At 35.0% G+C, this 12,610-nt stretch overlaps 1 protein-coding gene across 40 annotated transcripts in view; it reads right to left on the bottom strand.

Annotated features, from left to right (window-relative positions):
* ank3b (ankyrin 3b) overlaps window positions 1–12,610 on the bottom strand; it is a 198,860-nt gene that overhangs the window by 76,081 nt on the left and 110,169 nt on the right. For 33 of the 40 annotated variants that reach the window (XM_058792986.1, XM_058792981.1, XM_058793004.1 and 30 more), the window contains 6 exons: window positions 10,616–10,717; window positions 9,945–10,043; window positions 9,418–9,516; window positions 5,945–6,043; window positions 2,646–2,831; window positions 2,201–2,224 (listed from right to left, as the gene is read on the bottom strand). In XM_058792986.1, the coding sequence (XP_058648969.1) occupies window positions 2,201–2,224; window positions 2,646–2,831; window positions 5,945–6,043; window positions 9,418–9,516; window positions 9,945–10,043; window positions 10,616–10,717 (609 nt within the window). The remainder of the gene's footprint in view (window positions 1–2,200; window positions 2,225–2,645; window positions 2,832–5,944; window positions 6,044–9,417; window positions 9,517–9,944; window positions 10,044–10,615; window positions 10,718–12,610) is intronic. The other 7 variants (XM_058792988.1, XM_058792977.1, XM_058792998.1 and 4 more) reach the window with 1 other exon arrangement.

The raw sequence follows: 12,610 nt of genomic DNA, 5'->3' as shown, positions 1-12,610 counted from the left end.
CGACACCAGGCCAGGCGTGCTGCAGCAAACAGTAAAACAGATCTACACAGATGACCTTAGCACAACACTGAGGGAAGACACATCCTTCACTTGATCCTTCGCATCATGTAAACTCAATCTGGCTGAGTAATTATTTTGCTTTGGTTTGAACATTAGGTTTAATTTCTTTACTTTAATCTTTAGTGTTTAATCTAATACTTTAATCTCTCTGTTTACACACCATGCTGTGGTTGCAATAGACAGGTGGGTTTTCCATTTTAAAGGATATGCTTTCCTCAGATATACAAAGCCTTTATAACAGCAACCTTCAGCTCAAATTTGAATTAACATTTACATACAAAGCTTTAGTGGAGGTGAACCCATGATGTTATGAGTGAAAACATGCATACAGTGCACTACATTTAACAATGTGCTGTTAAAAATCAAAAATCAGTTTCTCTAACTATAATCACAAATACGATTTTAATTATTTGAAAGCAAATTGCAGCACGTTACTGAGTTATATAAATATATAGTAAACAATAGTTTTAGTAGTCGGTAGGCCACTGTAAAACTGAGAGAGCAGCTGAGCTGTAGCTGTAGATGAAATATCATACTATAATTCTCAGTTTTCATGCAGTGCAAATCAGAGCTGTTAAATTGGAGGAGAGCTGGAAGAAATCTGGAAGCCATGCCGACTGTGAAGAGAAGAGAAGAGAAGAGAAGAGAAGAGAAGAAGAGAAGAGAAGAGAAGAGAAGAGAAGAAGAGAAGAGAAGAAGAGAAGAGAAGAAGAGAAGAGAAGAGAAAATAGAAGATGAAATAAGATGAAATAAGACAAAAGAGATTAAATCAAAATAAAATAAGATTGAGAAAGTAAAAATGAAAGTCTTTTTCTGACTTATTTCTTGTCTCAAAATGAGAAAAGTGATGAAACAATATTAAATAAGAAGAGACGAAGCAAGAAGAAATTAATAGAAATAAGAATAGAGATGAGACGAGACAAAATCAGAAGAGAAAAGAAAAAAAGATTAAACAAAACAAAATAAGATGGAATAAGAATTGAAAAACGACAAAAACAGTTTTTTTTTAAACAAGGAGAGAAAACAAATAAAGACAAGAGACGAGTCAAGAAAAGACAAAATGAGAAAAGTGATGAAAGTATTAAATGAGAGGAGATGAGACAGGAAAAGAAAAGAAGAAATTAAACAGATAAAACATGATGTCAAGAGATAAGAAGAGACAAAATGAGTAGAATTGAGGTGCAAAAACAGAAGAGAAGAGAAAAGATTAGACAATCCAGATAAGAATAAGAGATGAAACGACAAAATGAAATCAAAGGAAATGAAATAACAAGTAAAGAGCACAAAGAAATTAAACAAAAAGAGACATAACGAGAAGAGAGTAGAGGAGAAAAGAAATGAAGAGATGAAAGTAGAAGAGAAGAGAAGGTCGGTAGCTCTTTCTGCTGACACCTGCTAGGAGGGGAATGTCATGCATGAGACGGGACGAATGCTCTGCAGCTGAGGAGTCTGATTCTACGCTACCTTCTTCTTCAGGACAGTACTAGATGTCTGGGCTTTGGTCTCAAAGGGCATTTAGATTTATAGTTGAAAGGAGTTGAAATATAAAGCATATTCTGACATATTCTGTTTTAACATGAAGGCTCAGCACACTATTCTGATCACCAAAATATGTTGTGTTTTGGGATATTTGTGTGTAAGCTTCTTCACTACGCTAACCACTAAGACTTGATCAAACAGCATTATTGGGTACTATAAGTAACAGCATGAATTTATTGGTCCATCAGCCGGCATAATTCAGTTGGAACAGCACAGACATTTGGGATAAAACTATCCTAGTTTAATATACAGAAGCAACCAGCGGGTCACTGGTAGGTTGACTTCTTGAACAGGACTATCTGTGCGACCAATGGCAAATATCGGAAAACACACAATCATGATCTTGCAATTGCATTTGGTGCCACTAGTGGCACAGAAATTACATAAACAAAACAGAAAACTCTCTCAGCTGCAGACCTCGCCCGGCTAAACCAGAGTGTTTCCTCTCCATGCTAGTTTTCCGCTGCCCGTTAGTAATAGAAGCACCAATTTACTGAGACAAAAAAAGCAATGAGCAGGGGCAAGGAGGGGATGGGCGGCAGCCACAGCAGCAGCGTGATGTGGGCACTTAGTGAGGTGTGTAGCATTTGTACATGTATACCTCTGTCGTTCTATTCACCATCATCTAGAAGGACCACCAGAGCGGGAGGAGAAAGAATGGTCTGATTAGTGTTCACAAAGTCACAATGGGAGCATCAAGCTGTACGGTGGCTACATTGTGAGGGAGAGCGACAAACCACACATCACACGACACCACAAGGGCTTAACTGGATGGTGCATCTACTAGTTGCCCACGGTTAACTGCTTGGAATTTGCTTTAAACTGGCGTGTGATTGAAGATGACGTTTTAAGTAAATTTACAATGAGCATCTCCCATCATGCACCATTGAATTACAGCCACCACAAAGTCTGTTTAGATGTCTGTTTAGATGTATGTTGTGTTAATTCCAAAATACAATAATCATCCGATGTGTTTGAATGGAAAGCACCATCAAGTTCTAGATGTAAACTAATGGAAAGCCTTGACTGTATAATGACGGAGGTACCTTGGATTCGACATCTGCATTGTGGTCGTTCTGCAGGAGCAGCGCCGCTGCTTTGGTGTCGTCCTTACGGGCGGCGATGTGAAGGGCAGGGAGCCGCACCTTCCCCTTGGTGTCGTTCTCCAGGAGCAGAGACACCACCTGATCATGACCCTGCTGAAGAGCTACGGCCAGTGGAGTAAAACCATCCTACAAACACACAACGCAAGAATCCTTGAGTAGTCCAAAGAGATGGAAATCTACAGAAACTACAGAACTCTGGGCTCTCCATCTGTGGTGGCAACATTCAAATTTTCTAAATAAAAAGAATATTTATACAAGAATATAAAATATCAATCATATCTTGAGAAAAACATAGAATATATGAATATATGACTGTATCAGCACACTTCCAGTTAATGACAGAATGTTTAAAAAGAGCAAAAATCGGTAACACTTTCTATGAAGCCCATATTTATAATACTGTACATTATAAGGGTAATCTTAAGGCATTATAATGAATGCATAATGCATTATAAAAAACCTTATAATATGTTATATTGTCTTATAAATAATCATAACAACAATTATAATACATTGTAATGCTTACGCATTTGTGCTTATAACTTTTAAGATTATGATTATTTATAACACAATGAACAAATCTACTTTTACATTGATAATGGGACTATATATCTTATCATTATTTAAGATCTGCATAGTATCTTATTACAGTACATCTTGTAAGTGGTTAGGTGTGGAGTGTTATTTGAGTGTTCCCTGTGAGGCTAATATTAATTTTGATGTGAGCTAGTTAATCATTTTTAACTGAAAAAAAAAAAAAAAAGGTAATGTTTATATGTTAGGTTACATTTAATTTTGATGGTCCCCTTAGTCTATGGACTATAAGCAACTTTGCAACTACATGTCAACTAACTCTCATTAGAGTTTTAGTAGGCTTAGGTTAAGGTTAGGGTCGGCAGAATGTTGATGTACTTGCAAAGTTGCTTATAGTCAGTTTGTCTGATGGGGAATCATCAAAATAAAGTGTTAGCATATATTTAGCAGACATACTACTAATACTCCAATGACCGCTAGTTGACATGTAGTTGCAGAGTTACTTATCAACAGCTGTTTAAAGGGTACCATCAAAATAATCAAAATGATATTAAAATAAAAATAGCTCAAAGCAGAGTTGTTCACAAGTCTTTAACCTGGAGTCCTTGGTCACGAGTCCGAGTCGAGTCTCAAGTCATTTAATGGCATGCTAAAAAATCCCATTCAGAATCCTCATGTATTGAAATCTTCCCATTTATGAAGCTGTTTTATAGGCTATAGACAAAATATATGATCTATGATCTGCTTTGTACGTTAAGATGTAAGGTTAATATACATCCAGCCTGTTACTTATGTTTTAATCCATTACCATGTTCAAAACAGTTTTTCCTGTAATCAAATTCTATAAAAAAAGCCTGATCTACATGACACATAAGGAAATAGCCTGTGACACAGATATTACAAAACCATACAAATAAAGTTTTTCTTTATGATATAAGTCAGGGGTATTCAATTGAAGTTCCTCTATATTTTCTTCCAAGCAGAGGTCCGGACAAAAATTAATAAATAAAAAATTTAAAAAGTAAATTTTTACATGTATTGTATTTATACATTTAGATACATCCATGTGACAGAAAAAATACTGTTCAGGGTTATCCTCCTGAAATCTATACTATTTTAATATTTTACTTAAAAGCATTATCTACTAAAAACAATAATCAAAATGTTCTCATCTTGAGCAGAAAAGAAAAATAACTAGCAGCTTCAAAGTTTAAGTTCTACCCTAGCCATCTAACAACAGTTTTCCCAATTATAATTACATGACTCTTTTGAAATGTTCTTAGCCTACAGATTAATAATGCTAAATGTAGATCAGAAACGTCTTGTCACATCTGGTTTGAACAGAGTCATAGGTTATAGATAGATAATAGATAGTAAGAAAAAAAACTATATTTGCAGCATTTTTTATTTTTTCTGCTGTGTTTTAGTGAAAGTAACCTATAATTTTGCTGCTCACCGTGTTTCTGTTGTTGTTAAAATAACCGCATAGAGAGAGAATGCCCACGGAGCTGAAAGGGCTTGAATTAAGCGCTTCTAGCTTTAGATAAAAATACTATAGGATATAGCGCTGAAAGATATTTGCCATAAACGACCCTGAGCACTTGTTATGTGATCCGTTCTGCTGTTTTGACGTGCTGCTCACTTAAAATGGTGCTGCTATACGACTCGCGTTCCGCCTTTTGAATATCAGTTATATAAGTATTTAAGGATAAAAGACTCTAGTTGCTTTTAAAATATTCACAAGTCCTTTTCCTCGAGTCGAGTCAAGTCTGGAGTCATTTCAGGTCGTGTCTGAGTCAAGTCTGAAGTCTCTAAAAATGCGACTCGAGTCCGAGTCACTAACTCAAGTGCCCATCTCTGGTTCAAAGCAATCTGATCTGATATCTGATCTTATGGCTGTAGAAAGAGAAAAAAATTGTTACTATTATTATTACTATACTTATAAGTGGTCATTGATGGCTTTAAGTAAAGCAGCATAAGAAAGGTGGCAAGATATGAGACTTATAACACATTATAACTATGAGAAATATAATCCATTGTAACTTAAGTGGATGCAACGTGTTCACTGTGTGTTATAAATCATCATACTCTTAAAAGCTATAACCACTAATAAGTAAATATTGTAATACATTAAAACTGTTCTTATGAATATTCATAAGATGATATAACATATTATAAGGTTTTTTATAATGCTTTATGCATTCATTATAATGCCTTAAAAATACCCTTATAATGTATTATAAATATGGGCTTCATAGAAAGTGTTACCCAAAAATCTTTGATAATTCTCAGAGAATGGCTTGACATCAAAAGTTTAAGTCTGAATTTCAAACAGACCTTGATTCTCACCAACATGGATCATTAACATGCAAACAGCTCTTCAAACACAGAAGTGTTCTCTGGTGCATAATCACTGTCTGAGAGACATGAGGGCCTGGTACATTCTCAAGGACAGTGACGTCTGGCACCCTGCTCTGTCATGCACCCACACACACACACACCACACACACACGCCAAGCCAGGCATTCAATACCCTCACTGCGCAACTAGTGCTTGCCTGCTGCCTTGAAAAGGACAGCAAGGTCACTGGGTGTTCTGAGCTGGGTTTTGTATGTATCATTGCTAGAAATACGTTGTTTCAGAGGGCTGCTGGGAATGGCAGTGAGGTAAGTGATGGATGGAGAGGAAGAGAAGGTTATGCTCACCTCTGTGGCAATGCTCTGACTGGATCCATTATCCAGGAGGAATTTGACGACGTCCAGGTGGTTTTCCTGGGCAGCCATGTAGAGTGGTGTGAAGCCATTCTGTAGCAGGAACAAAATTCTTAGAAATGTGTTTCATTCATATTCTCTTTCACTTTATTGTCATATATATCCAGGCTTATCTGTGACTTGAATGCAAAATTAGATCACAGCACTGCCTCTGACATACAGTAGCCTCATCTGCAGGATCTTACTGCAACAATGCTGATTTCTCTAATAAGTTTAAGATCTTATTTGAACTATACAGTATGTCTTTTCATTAGAATTTAACAACTGGCTTCATTTGAATTCATGAGTGTGAACCGAACTGACCACGCCCACAGGAAGTTGAACTGAAATGATAGGAAGACGAAATGCAGACAACCAAGAAAAAAGAAATTTAAATACAAATGTTTGTACAAAACAATAAACACAATCAAATGTCCACTCCATTGTTCAACATTATAATAATAAATAATGACCTCAATATTTGAGGCAATCTGGAAAATTAAGTTCGTTACCAGCATAGTCGACAAAATTAAAATTAATTGATAAAATATATACATGTTAGCTTAGCTTAATCACTTCAGTAGCAGACAATGCTACTGTATATTAACATAGATACATTTTCACTTAGCTATATGTATGATACTGAATAAATAATGTTTTAATTGTTAAATGTTTCATTTGTTGTTGATATTAAATGTCAAAGATAGCTATGATTAATTAGCAGTTATTAGCAGGCCCAGACAGAATCTTCTGACATTTCTCACAATGGAAAATTCACAGAATTCTGTGAAAATGAAAGTTAAAAATGTGCACTACTCTCATGAGTGCCTGAGAGTGTAACAAAAAAGTCAAATTCTGTGTTGATCTGTAGAGTTTTCTGTTATGCAAACACAAATGTGACCCTGGACGACAAAACCAGTCTTAAGTGTCAATTTTTCGAAATTGAAATTTATACATCATTTGAAAGCTGAATAAATAATCTTTCCATTGATGTATGGTTTGTTAGGATCAGACATTTGATATTTGGCCGAGATACAACTATTTGAAAATCTGAAATCTGAGGGTGCAAAAAAATCAAAATATTGAGAAAATCACCTTTAAAGTTGTCCAAATGAAGTTCTTAGCAATGCATATTACTAAGCAAAAATTAAGTTTTGATACAATTACAGTAAGAAATGTACAAAATATCTTCATGGAACATGATCTTTACTTAATATCCTAATGATTTTTGGCATAAAAGAAAAATCAATAATGTTGACCCATACAATGTATTTTTGGCTATTGCTACAAATATACCCCAGCGACTTAAGACTGGTTTTGTGGTCCAGGGTCACAAATTTAGTCTGGATCTGGGTTTTAGCACTAACATACAGTACCACAGATGAAATGAGTCAGCTATAAAAGTATCTAGCTAGCTAAAATTGACAAATGTGGGGTACACAGTGTACATAATTTTTTTTATACTACAGTGCAAAAAGAATAACCTTGTAAAAATATACTGTTCCAGCAAACCCCTGTAGCAACCTTTATTCAAACGTATAAAAATTTGCAATCAGCCTCCACATTTACCAAGCGAGTGTCTCTATTTTAAGCACTGCAGTGTGAGAAAGCAGAACCAGGCTGCACTTGTGATAAGTTCTGGAGATAAAACATAGTCTGTCTCTAGTCTCCCACACACGTGTGTTTAATTTTGGACTCCCTGAGGATTGTTTCGGTGACAAGACAAAAACGCACGCACTACTACAACTATCGACCATACCAGCTCCCAAATCCCAACAGGTTCTCCTTAAAATGGAGACATAAGTAGGTTATATTTAATGCAGCACTTCAAAATTCTTTTAGAGCTGTTTGAGGACAGACTGAGAACTTAAGTATCAGAACCTGCAATGCAACGCTGGAGCAACTCACATTCTCTGGGGCCAGTACAATGGAAATGATCATAAACTCAATTTTATGGTTGGTTTTCTCTTTCCAATCAACCACTGTCATGACAGAGCAACAGAATCTTTTGAAGAGAATCTTGCTGAAGAAGTTAGTTGTGTGTATAGAGTAACTGTACAAATAGCTACCTGTACAATAAAACATCCAGGTGCATTAGCGGTAGGCTATAAAGTAAAAGATGCTGCCCCCTTTTAAAGCTTCAATGTAGTTTGTTACATCTTATTATACATCTTATAGTTATGTAATCTGTTGCTGGTCCCAAATTATGGAACACTCTGCCTCTATATCTATCAGAACTGCTTCTACAGTGTCTAAATTTAAATGTCTGTTAAAAACTCAAACTTTTAATGATAGGTGATTGGGTTGTTGTAAGGTTATATGGATTTTACGATTGTATTTAAGCCTATGCAATATTAATTGCAGCAATTAGGTCTGTGCATTTTTTAAATGTTGTAATTTGGTTTATGCATAGCACTTTGGTCAACAAATGTTGTTTTAAATGTGCTTTATAAATAAATTGAACATTGAACATTAGTTGTATTTTTAAACGTGTTATGTTAAATATGTAGCTAACCATAAATTAGCTAAGATTAGCTAGTATTGTTATTAGCAGGCCCAGACAAAATCTACTGACAAGTTTGCAATTTGCAACTATTTTTAGTGTAGCTACAGTAAATTACTTAAAATTATGAGTAGCTTTTAGCTTGGCAAGCTACTGTAAATATCAAACTAGCTTCACAAATGCTAGGTTCAATGGCATACATTTTTGAGACTTGTGCAGAGTGCATTTTTAAATTATAGTGTGTTCAAGTCCTCCTGGGATATTCATTTTTATGAGTTGGAAAGTATTTATGATGGAAATTGGAAAACTGGAAATTTGTATTTGCGAATTAGAAAGTATTTATAACAGAAATAGGAAAATTGGAAAATTGAAAATTTCTATTTACAACATCATTTGCATTCAAGTCATATAGCCAGCCGAAGATGACGATGTACCCTTTCTACAGTTTTTTGTTGTCTTTTTTATTGTTCCTCTACACGTTGAATAGAAAAGTGCATCAGTTTGTTTTGCTTTTTTATGTTTTTATTTAATTTAATAGATGTTACATCTATTGCATTCACCATATGTTCTCACTGACAGGACCCCAACTAAGAAAATTGGGGTTTAAAGAAAGTTTCCCAGCCATAATTATGACTTTGAGGTGGCATTCATGTGTGTTCAACTTGTAAATGCATACAAATGCATAAAAACAGTCATTATTTTTTCAATTTAGTTTGGTGATGCTATTGGTGTATAAACTATTCCAATTCACCTTTAAATAAATGATTGTGTAAATCTTTGAAATGCACCCAAACAAACTATAAATGAGGTAGTAATTATTTCATTCGGGTTAAGTGCGTAAATACTATCTTTCTCACATGACTTGAATGCACCATAAGAATGTAAGTGTTTTACGGTAAATTAAAAATGAAAGCGCTGACTATACCTGAGACTGGGCGTTGATATTTGCTCCATTATTCACCAGTTCCTTGACAACATCCACCTGTCCAGCGAGAGATGCTATGTGCAGAGCAGTGTTGCCTTTCTAGAATCAGGAGAACACGAGAGAACGGCTTGACTCAATGTATACAGTGACCCCATGTTTTTTCATAGACCAGCTGTGTTTTGAAATGCTTCCTCGCTATTTCTGTCACTGTTCTAGTACATAAATATCACTTCGAAGAATCCACTTTTCTTCAGAGTTTCTAAAACCTCTACAGAAATCCTCTTCTTGAAGATCCTCAGCATGAAAAAGTAGATCCAGCTCTTGGTAGAGGCTCAAAGTCAACCTGAACATCAGGCAACAGTGACTTTGAAGACTTGCTGATGCAGCAAAGTCATGCCTATGAAGTCATGCACAGCTGAGTAACACACTTGTCATCTTTAATTCATATGCTCAGTCATCTATACTAGTGCAAATAGTGCCTTTATAGTGGGGTGTTATAATATATGATCTGCTGAGGGGGGTCTTACCTTTGTTGCGGCGTCCACACTGGCACCAAGTTTAATAAGCTCGGCCACAACCTCCACATGACCTTCTTTAGATGCTAGATGAAGAGCGTTCAACCCATTCTGCATCCAGAGAAACAGATGAAACATGAAAATATATTAATTAACTGATTATTTACATAATTTGGGATTATAAATAGGCATATCAGAGACAGGAAATATTATTTAATGGTCTAAATCAGAAATAGAAAGTCTCAAGGGCCGTGGATATGTTTTTGAAAGAAGTCTCTCGTGTGCTCACTAAGACTGCATTTATTTGATCAAAAATACAGTAAAAACAGTGGCTTTGTAAACATTATTATTATTTAAAATAACAGTTGAATTTTCAGCATCATTACTCCAGTTATCAGCGTTACATGATCCTTCAGAAATCATTGTAAAATGCTAATTTGCTGCTCAATAAACATCAATGTTGAAAACAGGTTTGCTGCATGCGATAAGCAGAAAGTTAAAAAGAAGAGCATTTATTTGAAATTGAAATCTTTTGTAACATTATAAATATCTTTACTGGCTATTTTGATCAGTTTAATGAACCCTTGCTAAATAAAAAAATATGACAGATTGACCCCAGCCATTAGAATAGTAGTATATAGTACAAGTTAAATGTTAATTTTACAAAAACAAAGATGTATAACCTGGTTGCAGATGTTGATGTCCACTCCAGACTTTATATAATCGAGGGCCTTCTCGAGGTTTCCAGCTCGGGCCGCTCTGAGGTAACTGGCATTACTGTCAGTCTGAAAGAGAGAGAAAAAAACAATCAAATCTTCCTCTTCACAACCCCTGACTGATGCTGATGCTTTCAATTATCAAGAGAGAGAAGGAAGTCCTCGAAAAAGAAAAGTTAACTAAATGCAATCTATAGCATCATCTGCATCTAAGCAAAAACCAAAAAGATAAAAGAAAGAGCTAAAACATATTATTGCTGGACATGGCAACCACATAGCAACATGCAGACACAGACACGTACCAAAAAAAAAAAACTATTTTGCCCATGTATCTTGAGAAGTGAAGTGCAGCTGAGATCTGATCGTGCAGCAGGTCATTGCCAAGATTCCTACTGCCGCTCCTGTGTCTGATAATGGGCTAGATGACATTTGTAATCACATAAACACAAATAAACAGTAATTCCGTGGATAAACTGGCTGTTGTTATGTAAAACAGGGCCTGAGAGGGGACAGCAAGGAAATGTCACAGCTCTAAGAGCGGGATTCCAGAGGCATTCACACAGGAAGTCATCAGAATGAGGAGAAGTAATGGATGCTTTCATCCTGTCGGAGTAAAGACGTCACACACACCTGACTAAGCATACTGGAATTACATGAGTGTGCTGGTCTTTTCCATCCTTCTCATCATTTTTTCCATTTGGAAAAGTGGTTTTGCAGGTGCATTTGCTAAACCAGTGAAATTGTAAATCTCACAAAGAATATAAATACCATGGCGTATTTTCCAGAATTCAAGTCATGTTTCTAAAAATGTGCTGTGACTTCTATTCCACAGCGGTATATATAATGCAATTAATGACATAATTGAGAAAGGTACATGAGTTTGAGTTCATTTGTATAGTGCATTTTCTCACACCATGATAATTTCAGCTTCACTTAAAATAAATTTGTTTAGGCCTGGGGTTTACAAGAAATGTTGTTTATAATGAATGTCACTATAATTTGTTTGTTTTAAGCTTATATTTTTCATTCATGCTCTATTTTGCACCCACCAAACTAAAGTGGGTACTAAAATGCATGTTTCTAGTGTTTCTTTAAAGGTTTGCTTTACCAGTATTTTACATTATTTATATATGTAATAATAAATTGTGAAATGTGTAAAATGTGTTTTTTTTCCCTCAACAATGTCAACAATGCATATATATATATATATATATATATATATATATATATATATATATATATACACACACATACATTCACTGTTATATATATATATATTATTTTAAGTTTAAAAAGTAAATATTATACTTTTTTCTTTCACAGAGCAGTAATGAGAATTTTCTAAATAAATAAATAATAAATTCATAAAGAAAATGAAAAATAAATAAATTCTTATCTCTTTACTTTCATTTTTGGATGATACATGACCAGACATTTCTTGACAGTTTTTGTATGATTCTAATAAAAACATGAAAGGATTTTATGTTTTTTTTTTCATGTGTATGGTAGCCTATATCATGATAGATAAATAAATAAATAAATAAATAAATTACTTCATCCATGCCTTCCGCTAAAGTCCAACTTTATATTATAAACATGCAATGAAGGAAAATTGAAGCTTCTAGTACGTGATCATCCAGCCACATGTTAATTTCGTAACTGTGTGTCAGCTGTAATGAAATAGATGTTAACAGCAGCTGTCCATCCTAGTATTGCCAGACATACCTCTCATGCTTTACTGTTACATCTGTCTGTGCATTTCAATATTAATAGGTCTCAATGCACGAAACACTAAAACATTTGTACTCTAAAGATATGAATGAGGTGCAACAAAAACAGGCCACGTAAATACTCTAGTCTAAAAATTCAACACAGGGCTAAATGCAGCTCTGATACATTAATGTGCATGTAATAACTGTAGATCTGAGAATAAGGAGTGGTCTGGGCCAACAGTTCAGAGTC

The sequence above is a fragment of the Onychostoma macrolepis genome, chromosome 12 (assembly GCF_012432095.1).
Source record: "Onychostoma macrolepis isolate SWU-2019 chromosome 12, ASM1243209v1, whole genome shotgun sequence".
NCBI classification, from domain to species: Eukaryota; Metazoa; Chordata; class Actinopteri; order Cypriniformes; family Cyprinidae; genus Onychostoma; species Onychostoma macrolepis.
Note: the sequence above shows the minus strand (reverse complement) of the source record. Positions and strands in the feature narration are given on the sequence as shown.